General features: G+C 46.7%; 1 protein-coding gene across 1 annotated transcript; it reads right to left on the reverse strand.

Annotated features, from left to right (window-relative positions):
* Positions 1–1,989: 1,989 nt before the first annotated feature.
* LOC125514052 (pentatricopeptide repeat-containing protein At2g30100, chloroplastic) lies at positions 1,990–5,255 on the reverse strand. Its single transcript, XM_048679305.1, has 2 exons — positions 4,510–5,255; positions 1,990–3,093 (listed from the first exon to the last, which is right to left on the reverse strand). The coding sequence occupies exons 1-2, from the start codon at positions 5,152–5,154 to the stop codon at positions 2,320–2,322; spliced, it is 1,419 nt and encodes a 472-aa protein (XP_048535262.1). The 5' UTR covers positions 5,155–5,255; the 3' UTR covers positions 1,990–2,319.
* Between the last annotated feature and the right edge of the window lie 7,518 nt (positions 5,256–12,773).

The raw sequence follows: 12,773 nt of genomic DNA on the forward strand, positions 1-12,773 counted from the left end.
ACGGTGGCGACTTATGGGTTCCTATGAGAGGTGAGGTAGTCAGGGCTGCCGTCCTCTCCCTGGCCTCTTGTTGGCCCGTCCATCCGAGCTCAGGGGTGAGCGATTCTGCCTCCTGACAGGGACGACGTCCTTCGATCCAGGACGAGAGGGCAGGGGTGCCCTCTTCATAGGCAGCGGCGAAAGGTGGGACAACAGGGGCCCTTGGGAGTTGATGGAGCGTGGCTCTCCTCCGGTGATGATTTGCTCCCTTGTTGCGTTCACGTTGTTGGCATGCTCTGAGGCCGGCGTTCGCTGTTCCGTAGTGTCTGTATCTTGTCGATTTCCTTTTTTCTTTTGTTTTCTTTTCTTTTCCTTCCTTATTGCTGGTTGTAATGTGTGGTGGTGCTTTATATATAAAGCGGGGCGAAAGCCTTTTTCGATGAAAGACACACTGACTACAAAGATCTGAAGGGAACCAGCAGATCTGAGGAGATGGATAAAATTATGTAAGGTAGTTTTTCTCAACTTTAGGAACACAGGTAAGTATCGCCAAACTAGCCTAACATATGCAACCACATTACCCTAGTATGGGATGGGGCTAAAGCCAGTAACTTGGATAACCTAGCTTGCACACTATAGTGACGAGGGATAATGTAACTTCTCTAGGGACGGGGCAACTCCAAGAGAGTGGTCATAATATCTCTAATTGTCGGGCACAACTTGGTACCACCATAAGCTATGGGCAAAAGAATGTAATGATCCTGTTGGGAAACGTAGTACAAAACAGACAAAAAACGTCCTACGAACCAATCTCGGCAACACTATGAAGATGCCGATGGGATTAGATTGGATCCTTACCAACTAGAGTTGCAGTGAAAGAAATAACCAGTGGAGATTGTTGGTGCAGATTCTCCCAACTAGGATTTACAACCTCCCAACCACGAGAATTTCTCCCTCGAACAAAGATCAAAATCACGATCTCTCTGCCAGTATCCACGCGTACATAGCCACCAATCTGACAACACTTCTCCATCTAGAACTTAGCGGCGGCGAAGAATTGAAAAGGGTGGAGCGGCCTAACGGCATACGGAACAATATCCGGTGGAGGACGAGAGAGTGAGCGAGGGGCAACCCTTGCGCCTACAATTGTGTAATTGAAGGGGTTGCCCCCTCCATTATATATAGGCGTAGGAAGAGGGGGGGGCTTGGAGGAGGGCCCCACCCCAACTCTAGTCGCACCAAGATAACTTGGGCTCCAAGGCAGGGGCGCCCACCTAATGGGCCTCTAAGGCCCATGCGACCCCCCCCCCCTCCTTCAGGGCTTCCCAATAGGGCAGACCTGTGGCACCCCTTAGCACCTTCGGGAGGTTCTGAAAAATTTCAGAAGCTTCCTATGCTATTTGGGGTTCATTTAATCTCCTCCTGAAAAAATTTCGGTCTCTCGGTTTTCTCCGAAGCACTTATGGTTCCCTCTTCGAAATGCTTTTAACATCTTCAAAACTTTCTCGGTGATTTTTCTCTCAAGCTCCTAGCCCATCTGGTACTCAACAGATCGACGATCCTTAAGCGTGCGAATGATGACCCACAAGTATATGGGATCACAACAGTCTTTGAGGGTATTTCATCCAAATTTATTGATTCGACTAAAGGGGAGCGCCTTAGCAGTTGAGTTGTCAACTCAACCACACCTGAGAATCACTTCCTTGCAGTAATTTATTAATAGTACAGTAATATGATAGCAGTGATAACAATAGTAACGGTAACAGTAGCAGTTTTGTAGCAAACAGAGTAGCAGTAGTAACTTGAGCAACAAAAGCTCTGCAGTCAGATTCCTACCCTAGTGGACCTTTGAAAAGGCAACAGAGATTTGTTCTTCATCTCAAATACTCCTGCAACTGTTTAGGCCATAAAAGAGGCACCCAATTTCAATGATTTCATGTTCAAAAGGTACAGCAGGATCAACAAAAACAGAGAAGGGCTACATACAAGATTACCAAGACAACTGAGGTATATCACAACTTTACAAGTTTCTTTTTGTTCAACTATATACACGTAATGTTTCGTAAGAGGTATATGCTCCCCTACAGCAGCTAGCGCCCTCCATTCCACACAATTGGGGATGGTACACAGAAAATTTACACTCATTTAGTCTGCTCAGACAACAAGACAGCAGCTCTGATGGGGGTGAACGCTCATGGGGAGCTCCTTTCCGGTCAAAAATATACAAGGAACCATGATTGTGCATCAGTTGGTTCACCGTAGTCGGGGCATTCTACACCTAATAGAAGCCATGAACATGTCTGAAGCACCCACAGATGATTCAAGGCTTTGTCGAGACCCTCACAGCATGCGCATCATCCACAGCTTGAATTTGCGTACATACAGATATAGGACGCACGGTGCAATCAGATCTGTCTCAGATAGGCGCTTGCAGAGTTTCATGTATGATTCTAGGTTGCCGGATTCCTGTATGTTTCTCTGCAGTGCAGTCAGTACAGCCGCTCTGTCCAGGTAATCAGGAGATAAGCCCATATCAAGCATCCGCAAAAGTGTTTCCGAGGCATCCAGATAGAAACCACCTTTAAGGTAGCCTCGCAGGAGCCATGACATAGACTTCTTCCTTCTTCCTGCGCTGGTTGACTCGACTCCTGCAAGCAATCGTCTAACAGCAGCAGCTTCCCCTTGAGAAGCACAAATGGCCAAGACAACATCATAGAGCTGTGTATCAGGTTCCCTACCAACAAGCTTCAATTCCCAAAGTTGGCGCTCAGCTTCTAAGCCACAACCAGCACAAGTGTACAATGAAAGGAGCCTCTCATGCACAAGTCCTAGAACCTCACTGCTGCCTTCCTGAACTGCCCAATTTGATAAAAGAACACCATCCCCTAATAATTTGGATTGATACTTCTCGATGTTGTGCATGCTCTCAGTATCCAGTTTGGCAATTGAGCCATCCTTCACTGACAGATTCAATTTACGCAATGCCTTTGAGAATTCCTTTTGCTCTTTAACCAAGGCAGTCAACCCAATAAGATAACTATAGACTTCAGGTTTCAGTCCACTCTCTTTGAATTCAATGACCAATTTAACAGCATCTCTGTAGTCCCCGTCCATCTATGAAAACAAAAGTAACACAGAACATTAAAAAAACTGGAGCTAAGATATATGAGATTGGTATCAGAGACAGAAAGAGCATGGAACGGTGTTTATAAGCAGCGGATATGTTGAGTGCTTAAAGTTATCACACAGTTTCTAGACAAAAGAAATGAATGTGTGGTAAGTGGGTAAAAATGATCCCTAAGACTTCTAGTAGAAATCACTGCATCAATACAATTTGATTTACGCGCACCAATACCATAGTTCAAAGCTATCCAAACCAAAACATACTCGCTAATTCTAAAATACTAGAGACTCATCATATACCAAGATAAAAGTCAAAACATAACAAAATATGCTAACTATGTACTACTCCAGTATCAAAATGTTTATGATAGTCTTTGGCTTGTACTGTATGTTGCTAACAGAAGGACATAGGTTTAGGATATGGACCATAAATAAAACAAAAATCAATTGGCAACTACAGAACAAATAAATGACATGACTACCCCTTGGTAAATGTTTTGGAGCAACAAGCCGTGGTGCTTCTTCATATGATAATAGTTGACCTCTTATAGATTTGGTGGTGATTTGCAACTGAAATTTTCCATGCTAAAAATGATGATAATAAGTGTAATGATGGAATATAAACCAGGAAACAAAATAACAACTTTATACGCAAACATGTGATCAGCATGGGAGTCAGGCCTTAGTTTATTGACTGAACCATGTGCTTACAATGCAATAATCAAAGGCGTGTTATCCTAACAAGATACAATAAGAACGTGATTGTCACGAGATGAATAAATCTACAAGCAGAATCAATGATGATCATCTTAAAGTAATATACATGTGTGTCATATCTAATGAAGATAAGACAGCTGTCACCCCAACAACCTATCCAACACGAAAGGTACCATCACACATAGAACAAGTGAAACTAGAAACATAAAAAAAAGGTTTCAGATCATGTCAAAATCCAGAACTGAAGATTGGTTTTTTTTTTGAACCAAAAACCGTAGAACAATCGTTCTACGGTAATCGTTCTACGGTAAATTTCATTCAAAAGAAAGCAAAGTTATGTACAGCAAAGAAAATAAAAAAGGTTCTACTGAAGATTGGTTTTCAACAGGCAGTTCCGAGAATCATGAAATTAACATTTCCAACCTAGGTTTTTTACCCGGTTTCCCTTATAAACCGGATCAATTCTCTTTTCTAAAATGAGACGTTTAGGAGGGGAGCCTCTCCCCTCCGGTGCCAGTTAAAAAAAACTATTTCCAACCGTAGCCAGGATATGAACAATTTGTTTAGCAAAGATATGAACAATTAAGAGGCATCAAGCCCTCAACAATCAATTGTGCGTAAACTATAGGTACAAGCAAGCACAGGACCTGACATGGGTAAAATTGCAGGGGAATAGATGAAGCCGATTACCATAATCTTCCAGGCGAGGTAACCGACGGGGCCTCCACGCTCGCCGTCATACTCCCCTCCCGCGGCCACGCTCCCCCTCCTGAGCACGTCCCTGACGAACTCAACAGCGCGCGCCCTCTCGCTGCGGTCCCAGTAGAGCGCGACGGCCTTCTCGACGAGGCTAAACCCGGGGCGGAGGCCGACGCAGTCCATCTCCCCCAGGAGCGCGGAGACGTCGGAGACGTCACCCCCGGCCCCCACGAGGCGCTCGATCCAGCCGCAGGCGATGGCCGTCATGAGCTCCATGGTCTCGCCGTCGACGCGGTCGGCGCGGCGCAGCCAGTCGAAGACCTCGAGCGCGCAGTAGGCGTCGCGGCCCTCCTGCGCGAAGTAGACGAGCACGAGCTGGAGCTCCCTCGGGGAGAGGTCGGCGAGCGGGGCCTTGTCGTCGGCCGCCGCGGCGGGCTCCCGCTCGAGGTGCTCGATGGCGGCGGCCAGGAGCCCGCCGCCGGCGAGGCCGAGCTCGGCGGCGTCGGCGGGGATGACGTGGTCGAGCCGCACCGAGCGCGGGGGAGGCGGGGGCCGGAGGGAGACGGCGGCGGGGCGCGGGCGGGGGGAGGGGAGGGAGACGTGCGGGAAAGCGGCGGCGCGCGAGGAGAGGGCCATTGGTGGTTACGGGCGGGAGGGCATGGAGCGGGGGCTCGGGAGAGGGGGGGAAGAGAAGAGGAGGAGAAGGGGAGACGTGGTTGAACCGAGAGAGGGGGGGAGGAAACGGGATGGTGATTGTAACTGGGAATGAATGAATGCGTGGGGCAGTCGATGGATGACCAGCGACGTCGCGTGATGGAGATGGGGAGGCGGAAACGGCTGCCGGAATCACCGCCACTGGTTTGAGTGATCTTTTCGTAGTGTTCTTTTTTATCTTCGGCTTCTTTTTCTAGTGTTCATTTAACTCTTTCTTTCTCAAAATCTTTTTTTTTTGAGCATCAGTACAGACACAAGCGCTCATATACACGCGCATACACTCACCCCTATGAACGCACACACGCACACCCTACCATTTACGAAGTCACCGTAGGCGCCTCGTCGTCGACGGGAACGTCTCCTCCCACTGAAAGCGTATCGCCGGAAATCCTGAAATAAATTCAGGAATAATGCGAGCACCAGGATTTGAACCCTGGTGGGTTGGGAATACCACTGTCCACCTAACCAACTCAACCACAAATTGATTCGCTCTTTCTCAAAATCTTGAGAGCACAATTATTGTCTAGCCAACTTATGCTCCTCTTTAGACCAAAATAAAGCATGCATATTTTTATTATCTCTTGGATCTTGCAAGCATGTTTCATGCTGAAGAAGACGGAATTGCTCGTATGCCCAGAGTATCTTTGTGGTGATGCAATATTTTTTTTAAAACTAAGGCCTAAGTCGAGATCGGCGTTGTACCGGCCAGAATTACACAATCCACCGAACTTATAAGAACAAAAAACAAAAGAGGTGAAAGATAGATAGTGCTTTGCAAACGGCTAGCAAGCTTCATGCAACCCTACAGGGAAAACATGAAGAGTCTAAGGCACAAAAACAGTTTGAAATCAATGAAGCCCTTCACCGAGAGCAGGCCACGACGCAGACACACCAACGAGGCCTTGAGGGGACACAACTAGCAGGTGAGAGTAACACTTCGTCAGTTGCATGGGCTCCGGCTGATTCAGTTACGACCTCCTCCTCTTCGAAATGGGCTCCCTACCCCCTCGCCCGGCACGAGGTGTCGATCCGACGGAAGATACATACCCTCGCCCAAGAGCGGTGTACAACCGACGCATTGCCACCTGGAAGACCAAACCAAAGCACCAACAACATGCCCCGTTGAGCTCAACAAAGGTAAACCTGGGCACTAAAAGGGAACCTACACGCGAGGAGAAGCAAATGCATGGCGAGACTGCTGATGACAAATAAACAATGGAGGAATACTATGACAGAACTTAGAAAAGACATCTAGTCCACAAATAACAGCTTCGAGTTCATGCCACCCCTATATGGCCATGGCCTATAGCAAGGGAACCCAATCCCTTGTCCAAATGTGCTCATAACGTCGATTGTCGACGGGGAAACGGACATGAGCTACCACAAAATAGGGAAATAGAATTGGCGGCGTCGCGGAGACACCGTAGACTCCTACCATGCCGCAGCCAAATGCCTACCAACAAGATCGAACACACCATCACCCCCAAACTCACCAAAGGCACCACCTTCATGAAGGTGACGACGCCCCGGTGTCACCACCGCCCAATCCAGATGGATCTAGGCTTTCACCTAGTATACGAGCATGGAGGAAGGTCAAGGTACCTCGAATATGCCTATAGGTAGGGGACAACACCATCATGCGTAGTTGTTGTCATCATCAGCGGAGCAAGCCTGGATTTCTCCGAACACCACATCCACCACTAATCCCTACATCAAATACGGCGCTGGTGACACTTGGGCGCGGCCGGAGACTAGATCTGACCAAGGACCCCGAGATAGTTAAAGGCGGAAGGCGTCAGATCCCGAGCGGGCTCCCCCGTGGACACCGTACCCCACAGCCTCCACCCGCCGCCACTTTGTTGCCCGCGCGGCCAAGGCAACCAGCCATCACCTACAAACGCCACTAGCTAAGGTCGGTGTCGCGCCACTACCCAGGCTGACGCCTCGGCTCTGAACACCCCAACCCAAACACACACACACACACACACACATGCGACAGAGCGAACAGATCCTCGTCGCACCTTCCCCGGCGGTCCGGCAACCCGCTCTGATGTCAACGAGGGAGAGGAGAAAAGGGATGGGAGGCCGACGACGAGCTAGGGTTAGCGCCGTCCATTCGCCCAGTAAGAACGACGCAGGGCCAAGGGGTATCATTCCATTGTATCAAAGCTACTATCAAAATATAGAAATAGGAGGCAATAGGGCTCGAGTCTGACTGTTCTGTGGTATGAAACTCTTAAGATGCCAAGAGTGATCGATCAACTATTCATATGTCATGAAGAAAGTCATGATGATGTTAATGTGATGTCACCTCACAAGGTCGGTGCGTTGGGGGGGGGGGTAGAGAATATCATGCGTAACGTTGTCGCAACAGATTGTATCATTATTCATGGTTAATTTTTTTTGATAGTTTGAATTGCTTACCACATATGACACATGGTATTATTCATGGTTAATTAATAAAGCTCAGTTGTTCCTTGCAAACAAAAAACTATCACTATAAAAATTTATTGATTTTGAGAATTAATCGAAGGAACACAATACTAAGTTCAGGGTATATGCAGGAGTCACGCTATGGTACGGACATTATTTTAGTGCCATCACATTTTTTTGAAACTACACTAACAAAAAAGTTACACTGCGTTAAAAACATTAAGTTAACAGTTTTTCATATTTTTATATATTTAAAAAAATAGAATATCTCTACTATTAAAGGAGAATCGAACGTCGTGATGGTTCGACCTCTTCCAGCGCTATCGATAGGTCTTTCCACCCAGCCACCCACGACCTCCACGATAAAAAAATCTAAGAAACCAGCCAACCGCTCCCACACGTTTTGCCGAAAAAGAAAAATAAGAAGAAACAAAATCACGTCCCACGCCCCATATGCCCCGCCGCCTCGCTCCAGATCCTCTCACCGCAAAAAAATCGCCGCTGCCTATGCTCGCCGCCCTGCCCCCACGCGTCACCTAGGCGGCCTAGATCTCGACCCGCCGCCACTCACCCTCGAGTAGAAGCACCCTGCGCGGCCATCCGCCTCGGCCGCTTCCATATGCCGCAACCCAACGTCGCCCAACTGAAGCGCCGCCGCGCCAGCTCGCCATAGCACCAAGCGCATCCCCTACCGCAAATGTCTTGGCTAGCCGCCGCCCCAGCCAGTCGCGTATGGGCAGGTGTGGGCCGACGGCCTCCTCCCGGAGACCCGGACTCGATCTTCCCCACATCCTTTCCAGTCCCCATATCCAGGAGAGACGGCGGGGGCACGGCCCAAGATCGGCGACAGGGCACGAGCGGACATTGGAGAGACGAGATCGACAGGTTACCAGCAGAAGCTGCCCACTCCAGGAAGAAACGAACTGCAAGAAGTGCACTTGGTAATTCACTTGATTGTTATCTCTCTCCCTTCCTCAATTTGTCTCTGGGTATTGGCCTCCTGAGTTTTTTTTCTGATTCTAGGTGGTGTTGCGTTGGACTAGCTGGTGTTCCGTTGGAAGGAAGACGAATCTGAGCTGGAAGATGAGGTTGGAGGCATCCTACGTGTAGTTCCTTCTGTTGGGGAACGTAGTAATTTCAAAAAAAATCCTACGCAGACGCAAGATCATGGTGATGCATAGCAACGAGAGGGGAGAGTGTTGTCTACATACCCTCGTAGACCGGCAACGGAAGCGTTGACACAATGTAGAGGAAGTAGTCGTACGTCTTCCCGGTCCGACTGATCCAAGTACCGAACGTACGGCACCTCCGAGTTCTGCACACGTTCAACTCAGTGACGTCCCTTGAGCTCCGATCCAGCAAAACGTTGAGGGAGAGTTTCATCAGCACGACGGCGTGATGACGGTGATGATGTTCTACCGACGCAGGGCTTCGCCTAAGCACTGCTACGATATGACCGAGGTGGAATATGGTGGAAGGGGACACCGCACACGGCTAAGGAACGATTACGAAGATCAACTTATGTGTCATGGGGTGCCCCCTTGCCCCCGTATATAAAGGAGGGAGAGGGGGAGGTGTGTCCGGCCCTAGGGGTGCGCCTGGAGGAGTCCTATTCCCACTGGGAGTAGGACTCCCCCCTCTTGCCTTGTTGGAAAAGGAAGGGGAAGGGAGAAAGAGGAAAGGGGGCGCCCCCCCCCCTTCCTTGTCCTATTCGGACTAGGGGGAGGGGGCGCGCGGCCTGCCCTGGCCGGCCCTCCTCTTCTCCCTTATGGCCCATGTAGGCCCAATAACCCCCGGGGGGGGGTTCCAGTAACCCCCCGGTACTCCGGTAAAATCCCGATTTTGCCCAAAACGTTTCCGATATCCAAATATAGGATTCCAATATATCAATATTTATGTCTCGACCATTTTGAGACTCCTCGTCATGTCCGTGATCACATCCGGGACACCGAACAACCTTTGATACATCAAAACACAAAAACCCTAATTACGATCGTCACCGAACTTTAAGCGTGCGGACCCTATGGGTTCGAGAACTATGTAGACATGACCGAGACACGTCTCCGGTCAATAACCAATAGCGTAACCTGGATGCTCATATTGGCTCCTACATATTCTACGAAGATCTTTATCGGTCAGACCGCATAACAACATACGTTGTTCCCTTTGTCATCGGTATGTTACTTGCCCGGGATTCGATCGTCGGTATCTCAATACCTAGTTCAATCTCATTACCGGCAAGTCTCTTTACTCGTTCCGTAATACATCATCCCGCAACTAACTCATTAGTTGCAATGCTTGCAAGGCTTAAGTGATGTGCATTACCGAGAGGGCCCAGAGATACCTCTCCGACAGTCGGAGTGACAAATCCTAATCTCGAAATACGCCAACCCAACAAGTACCTTCGGAAACACCTGTAGAGCACCTTTTATAATCACCCAGTTACGTTGTGACGTTTGGTAGCACACAAAGTGTTCCTCCGGTAAACGGGAGTTGCATAATCTCATAGTCATAGGAACATGTATAAGTTATGAAGAAAGTAATAGCAACAAACTAAACGATCAAGTGCTATGCTAACGGAATGGGTCAAGTCAATCACATCATTCTCCTAATGATGTGATCCTGTTAATCAAATGACAACTCATGTCTATGGTTAGGAAACATAACCATCTTTGATCAACGAGCTAGTCAAGTAGAGGCATACTAGTGACACTCTGTTTGTCTATGTATTCACACATGTATTATGTTTCTAGTTAATACAATTCTAGCATGAATAATAAACATTTATCATGATATAAGGAAATAAATAATAACTTTATCATTGCCTCTAGGGCATATTTCCTTCAGTCTCCCACTTGCACTAGAGTCAATAATCTAGTTCACATCACCATGTGATTTAATACCAATAGTTCACATCACCATGTGATTAACACCCATAGTTCACATCGACATGTGACCAACACCCAAAGGGTTTACTAGAGTCAATAATCTAGTTCACATCGCTATGTGATTAACACCCAAAGAGTACTGAGGTGTGATCATGTTTTGCTTGTGAGAGAAGTTTAGTCAACGGGTCTGCCACATTCAGATCCGTATGTATTTTGCAAATTTCTATGTCAACAATGCTCTGCACGGAGCTACTCTAGCTAATTGCTCCCACTTTCAATATGTATCCAGATTGAGACTTAGAGTCATCTGGATTAGTGTCAAAACTTGCATCGACGTAACCCTTTACGACGAACCTTTTGTCACCTCCATAATCGAGAAACATATCCTTATTCCACTAAGGATAATTTTGACCAATGTCCAGTGATCTACTCCTAGATCACTATTGTATTCCCTTGCCAAACTCAGGGCAGGGTATACAATAGGTCTGGTACACAGTATGGCATACTTTATAGAACCTATGGCTGAGGCATAGGGAATGACTTTCATTCTCTCTCTATCTTCTGTCGTGGTCGGGCTTTGAGTTTTACTCAATTTCACACATTGTAACACAGGCAAGAACTTTTTCTTTGACTGTTCCATTTTGAACTACTTCAAAAACTTGTCAAGGTATGTACTCATTGAAAACTTATCAAGCGTCTTGATCTATCTCTATAGATCTTGATGCTCAATATGTAAGCAACTTCACCGAGGTCTTTCTTTGAAAAACTCCTTTCAAACACTCCTTTATGCTTTCCAGAATAATTCTATATTATTTCCGATCAACAATATGTCATACACATATACTTATCAGAAATGTTGTAGTGCTCCCACTCACTTTCTTGTAAATACAGGCTTCACCGCAAGTCTATATAAAACTATATGCTTTGATCAACTTATCAAAGCGTATATTCCAACTCCGAGATGCTTGCACCAGTCCATAGATGGATCGCTGGAGCTTGCATATTTTGTTAGTACCTTTAGGATCGACAAAACCTTCTGGTTGCATCATATACAACTCGTCTTTAATAAATCCTATTATGGAATGCAGTATTGTTTTTCCATTTGCCATATTTCATAAAATGTGGCAATAGCTAACATGATTCGGACAGACTTAAGCATAGATACGAGTGAGAAATTCTCATCGTGGTCAACACCTTGAACTTGTCGAAAACCTTTTTGCGACAATTCTAGCTTTGTAGATAGCAACACTACTATCAGCGTCCGTCTTCCTCTTGAAGATCCATTTAATCTCAATGGCTCGCCGATCTTTAGGCAAGTCAATCAAAGTCCATACTTTGTTCTTATACATGGATCTCATCTCAGATTTCATGGCCTCAAGCCATTTCGCGGAATCTGGGCTCATCATCGCTTCCTCATAGTTCGTAGGTTCGTTATGGTCAAGTAACATGACCTCCAAAACAGGATTACCGTACCACTCTGGTGCGGATCTCACTCTGGTTTACCTACGAGGTTCGGTAGTAACTTGATCTGAAGTTACATGATCATCATCATTAGCTTCCTCACTAATTGGTGTAGTAGTCACAGGAATAGATTTCTGTGATGAACTACTTTCCAATAAGGGAGCAGGTACAGTTACCTCATCAAGTTCTACTTTTCTCCCACTCACTTCTTTCGAGAGAAACTCCTTCTCTAGAAAGGATCCGTTCTCAGCAATGAATATCTTGCCTTTGGATCTGTGATAGAAGGTGTACCCAACATTTTATTTTGGGTATCCTATGAAGATTTACTTCTTCGATTTGGGTTCGAGCTTATCAAGTTGAAACTTTTTCACATAAGCATCGCAGTCCCAAACTTTAAGAAATGACATCTTAGGTTTCTCGCCAAACCACAGTTCATACGGCGTCGTCTCAACGGATTTAGATGGTGCCCTATTTAACGTGTATGTAGCTGTCTCTAATGCATAACCCCAAAACTATAGTGGTAATCGGTAAGAGACATCATAGATCGCACCATATCTAATAAAGCACGGTTACGACGTTCGGACACACCATTACACTGTGGTGTTCCGGGTGGCGTGAGTAGTGGAACTATTTCACATTGTTTTAAATGAAGGCCAAACTCGTAACTCAAATATTTTACTTCTGCGATCATATCGTAGAAATTTTTATTTTTGTTACGATGATTCTTCACTTCACTCTGAAATTCTTTGAACTTTTCAA

Source organism: Triticum urartu, chromosome 1 (genome assembly GCF_003073215.2).
Source record: "Triticum urartu cultivar G1812 chromosome 1, Tu2.1, whole genome shotgun sequence".
NCBI classification, from domain to species: domain Eukaryota; kingdom Viridiplantae; phylum Streptophyta; class Magnoliopsida; order Poales; family Poaceae; genus Triticum; species Triticum urartu.

Coding starts and splice junctions, on each gene's coding strand:
- LOC125514052 (XM_048679305.1), bottom strand. CDS start 5,154: ATGGCCCTCTCCTCGCGCGCCGCCGCTTTCCCGCACGTCTCCCTCCCC. Junction 3,094..4,509: donor ACCTCGCCTGGAAGATTATG/GTAATCGGCTTC, acceptor TTGTTTTCATAG/ATGGACGGGGACTACAGAGA.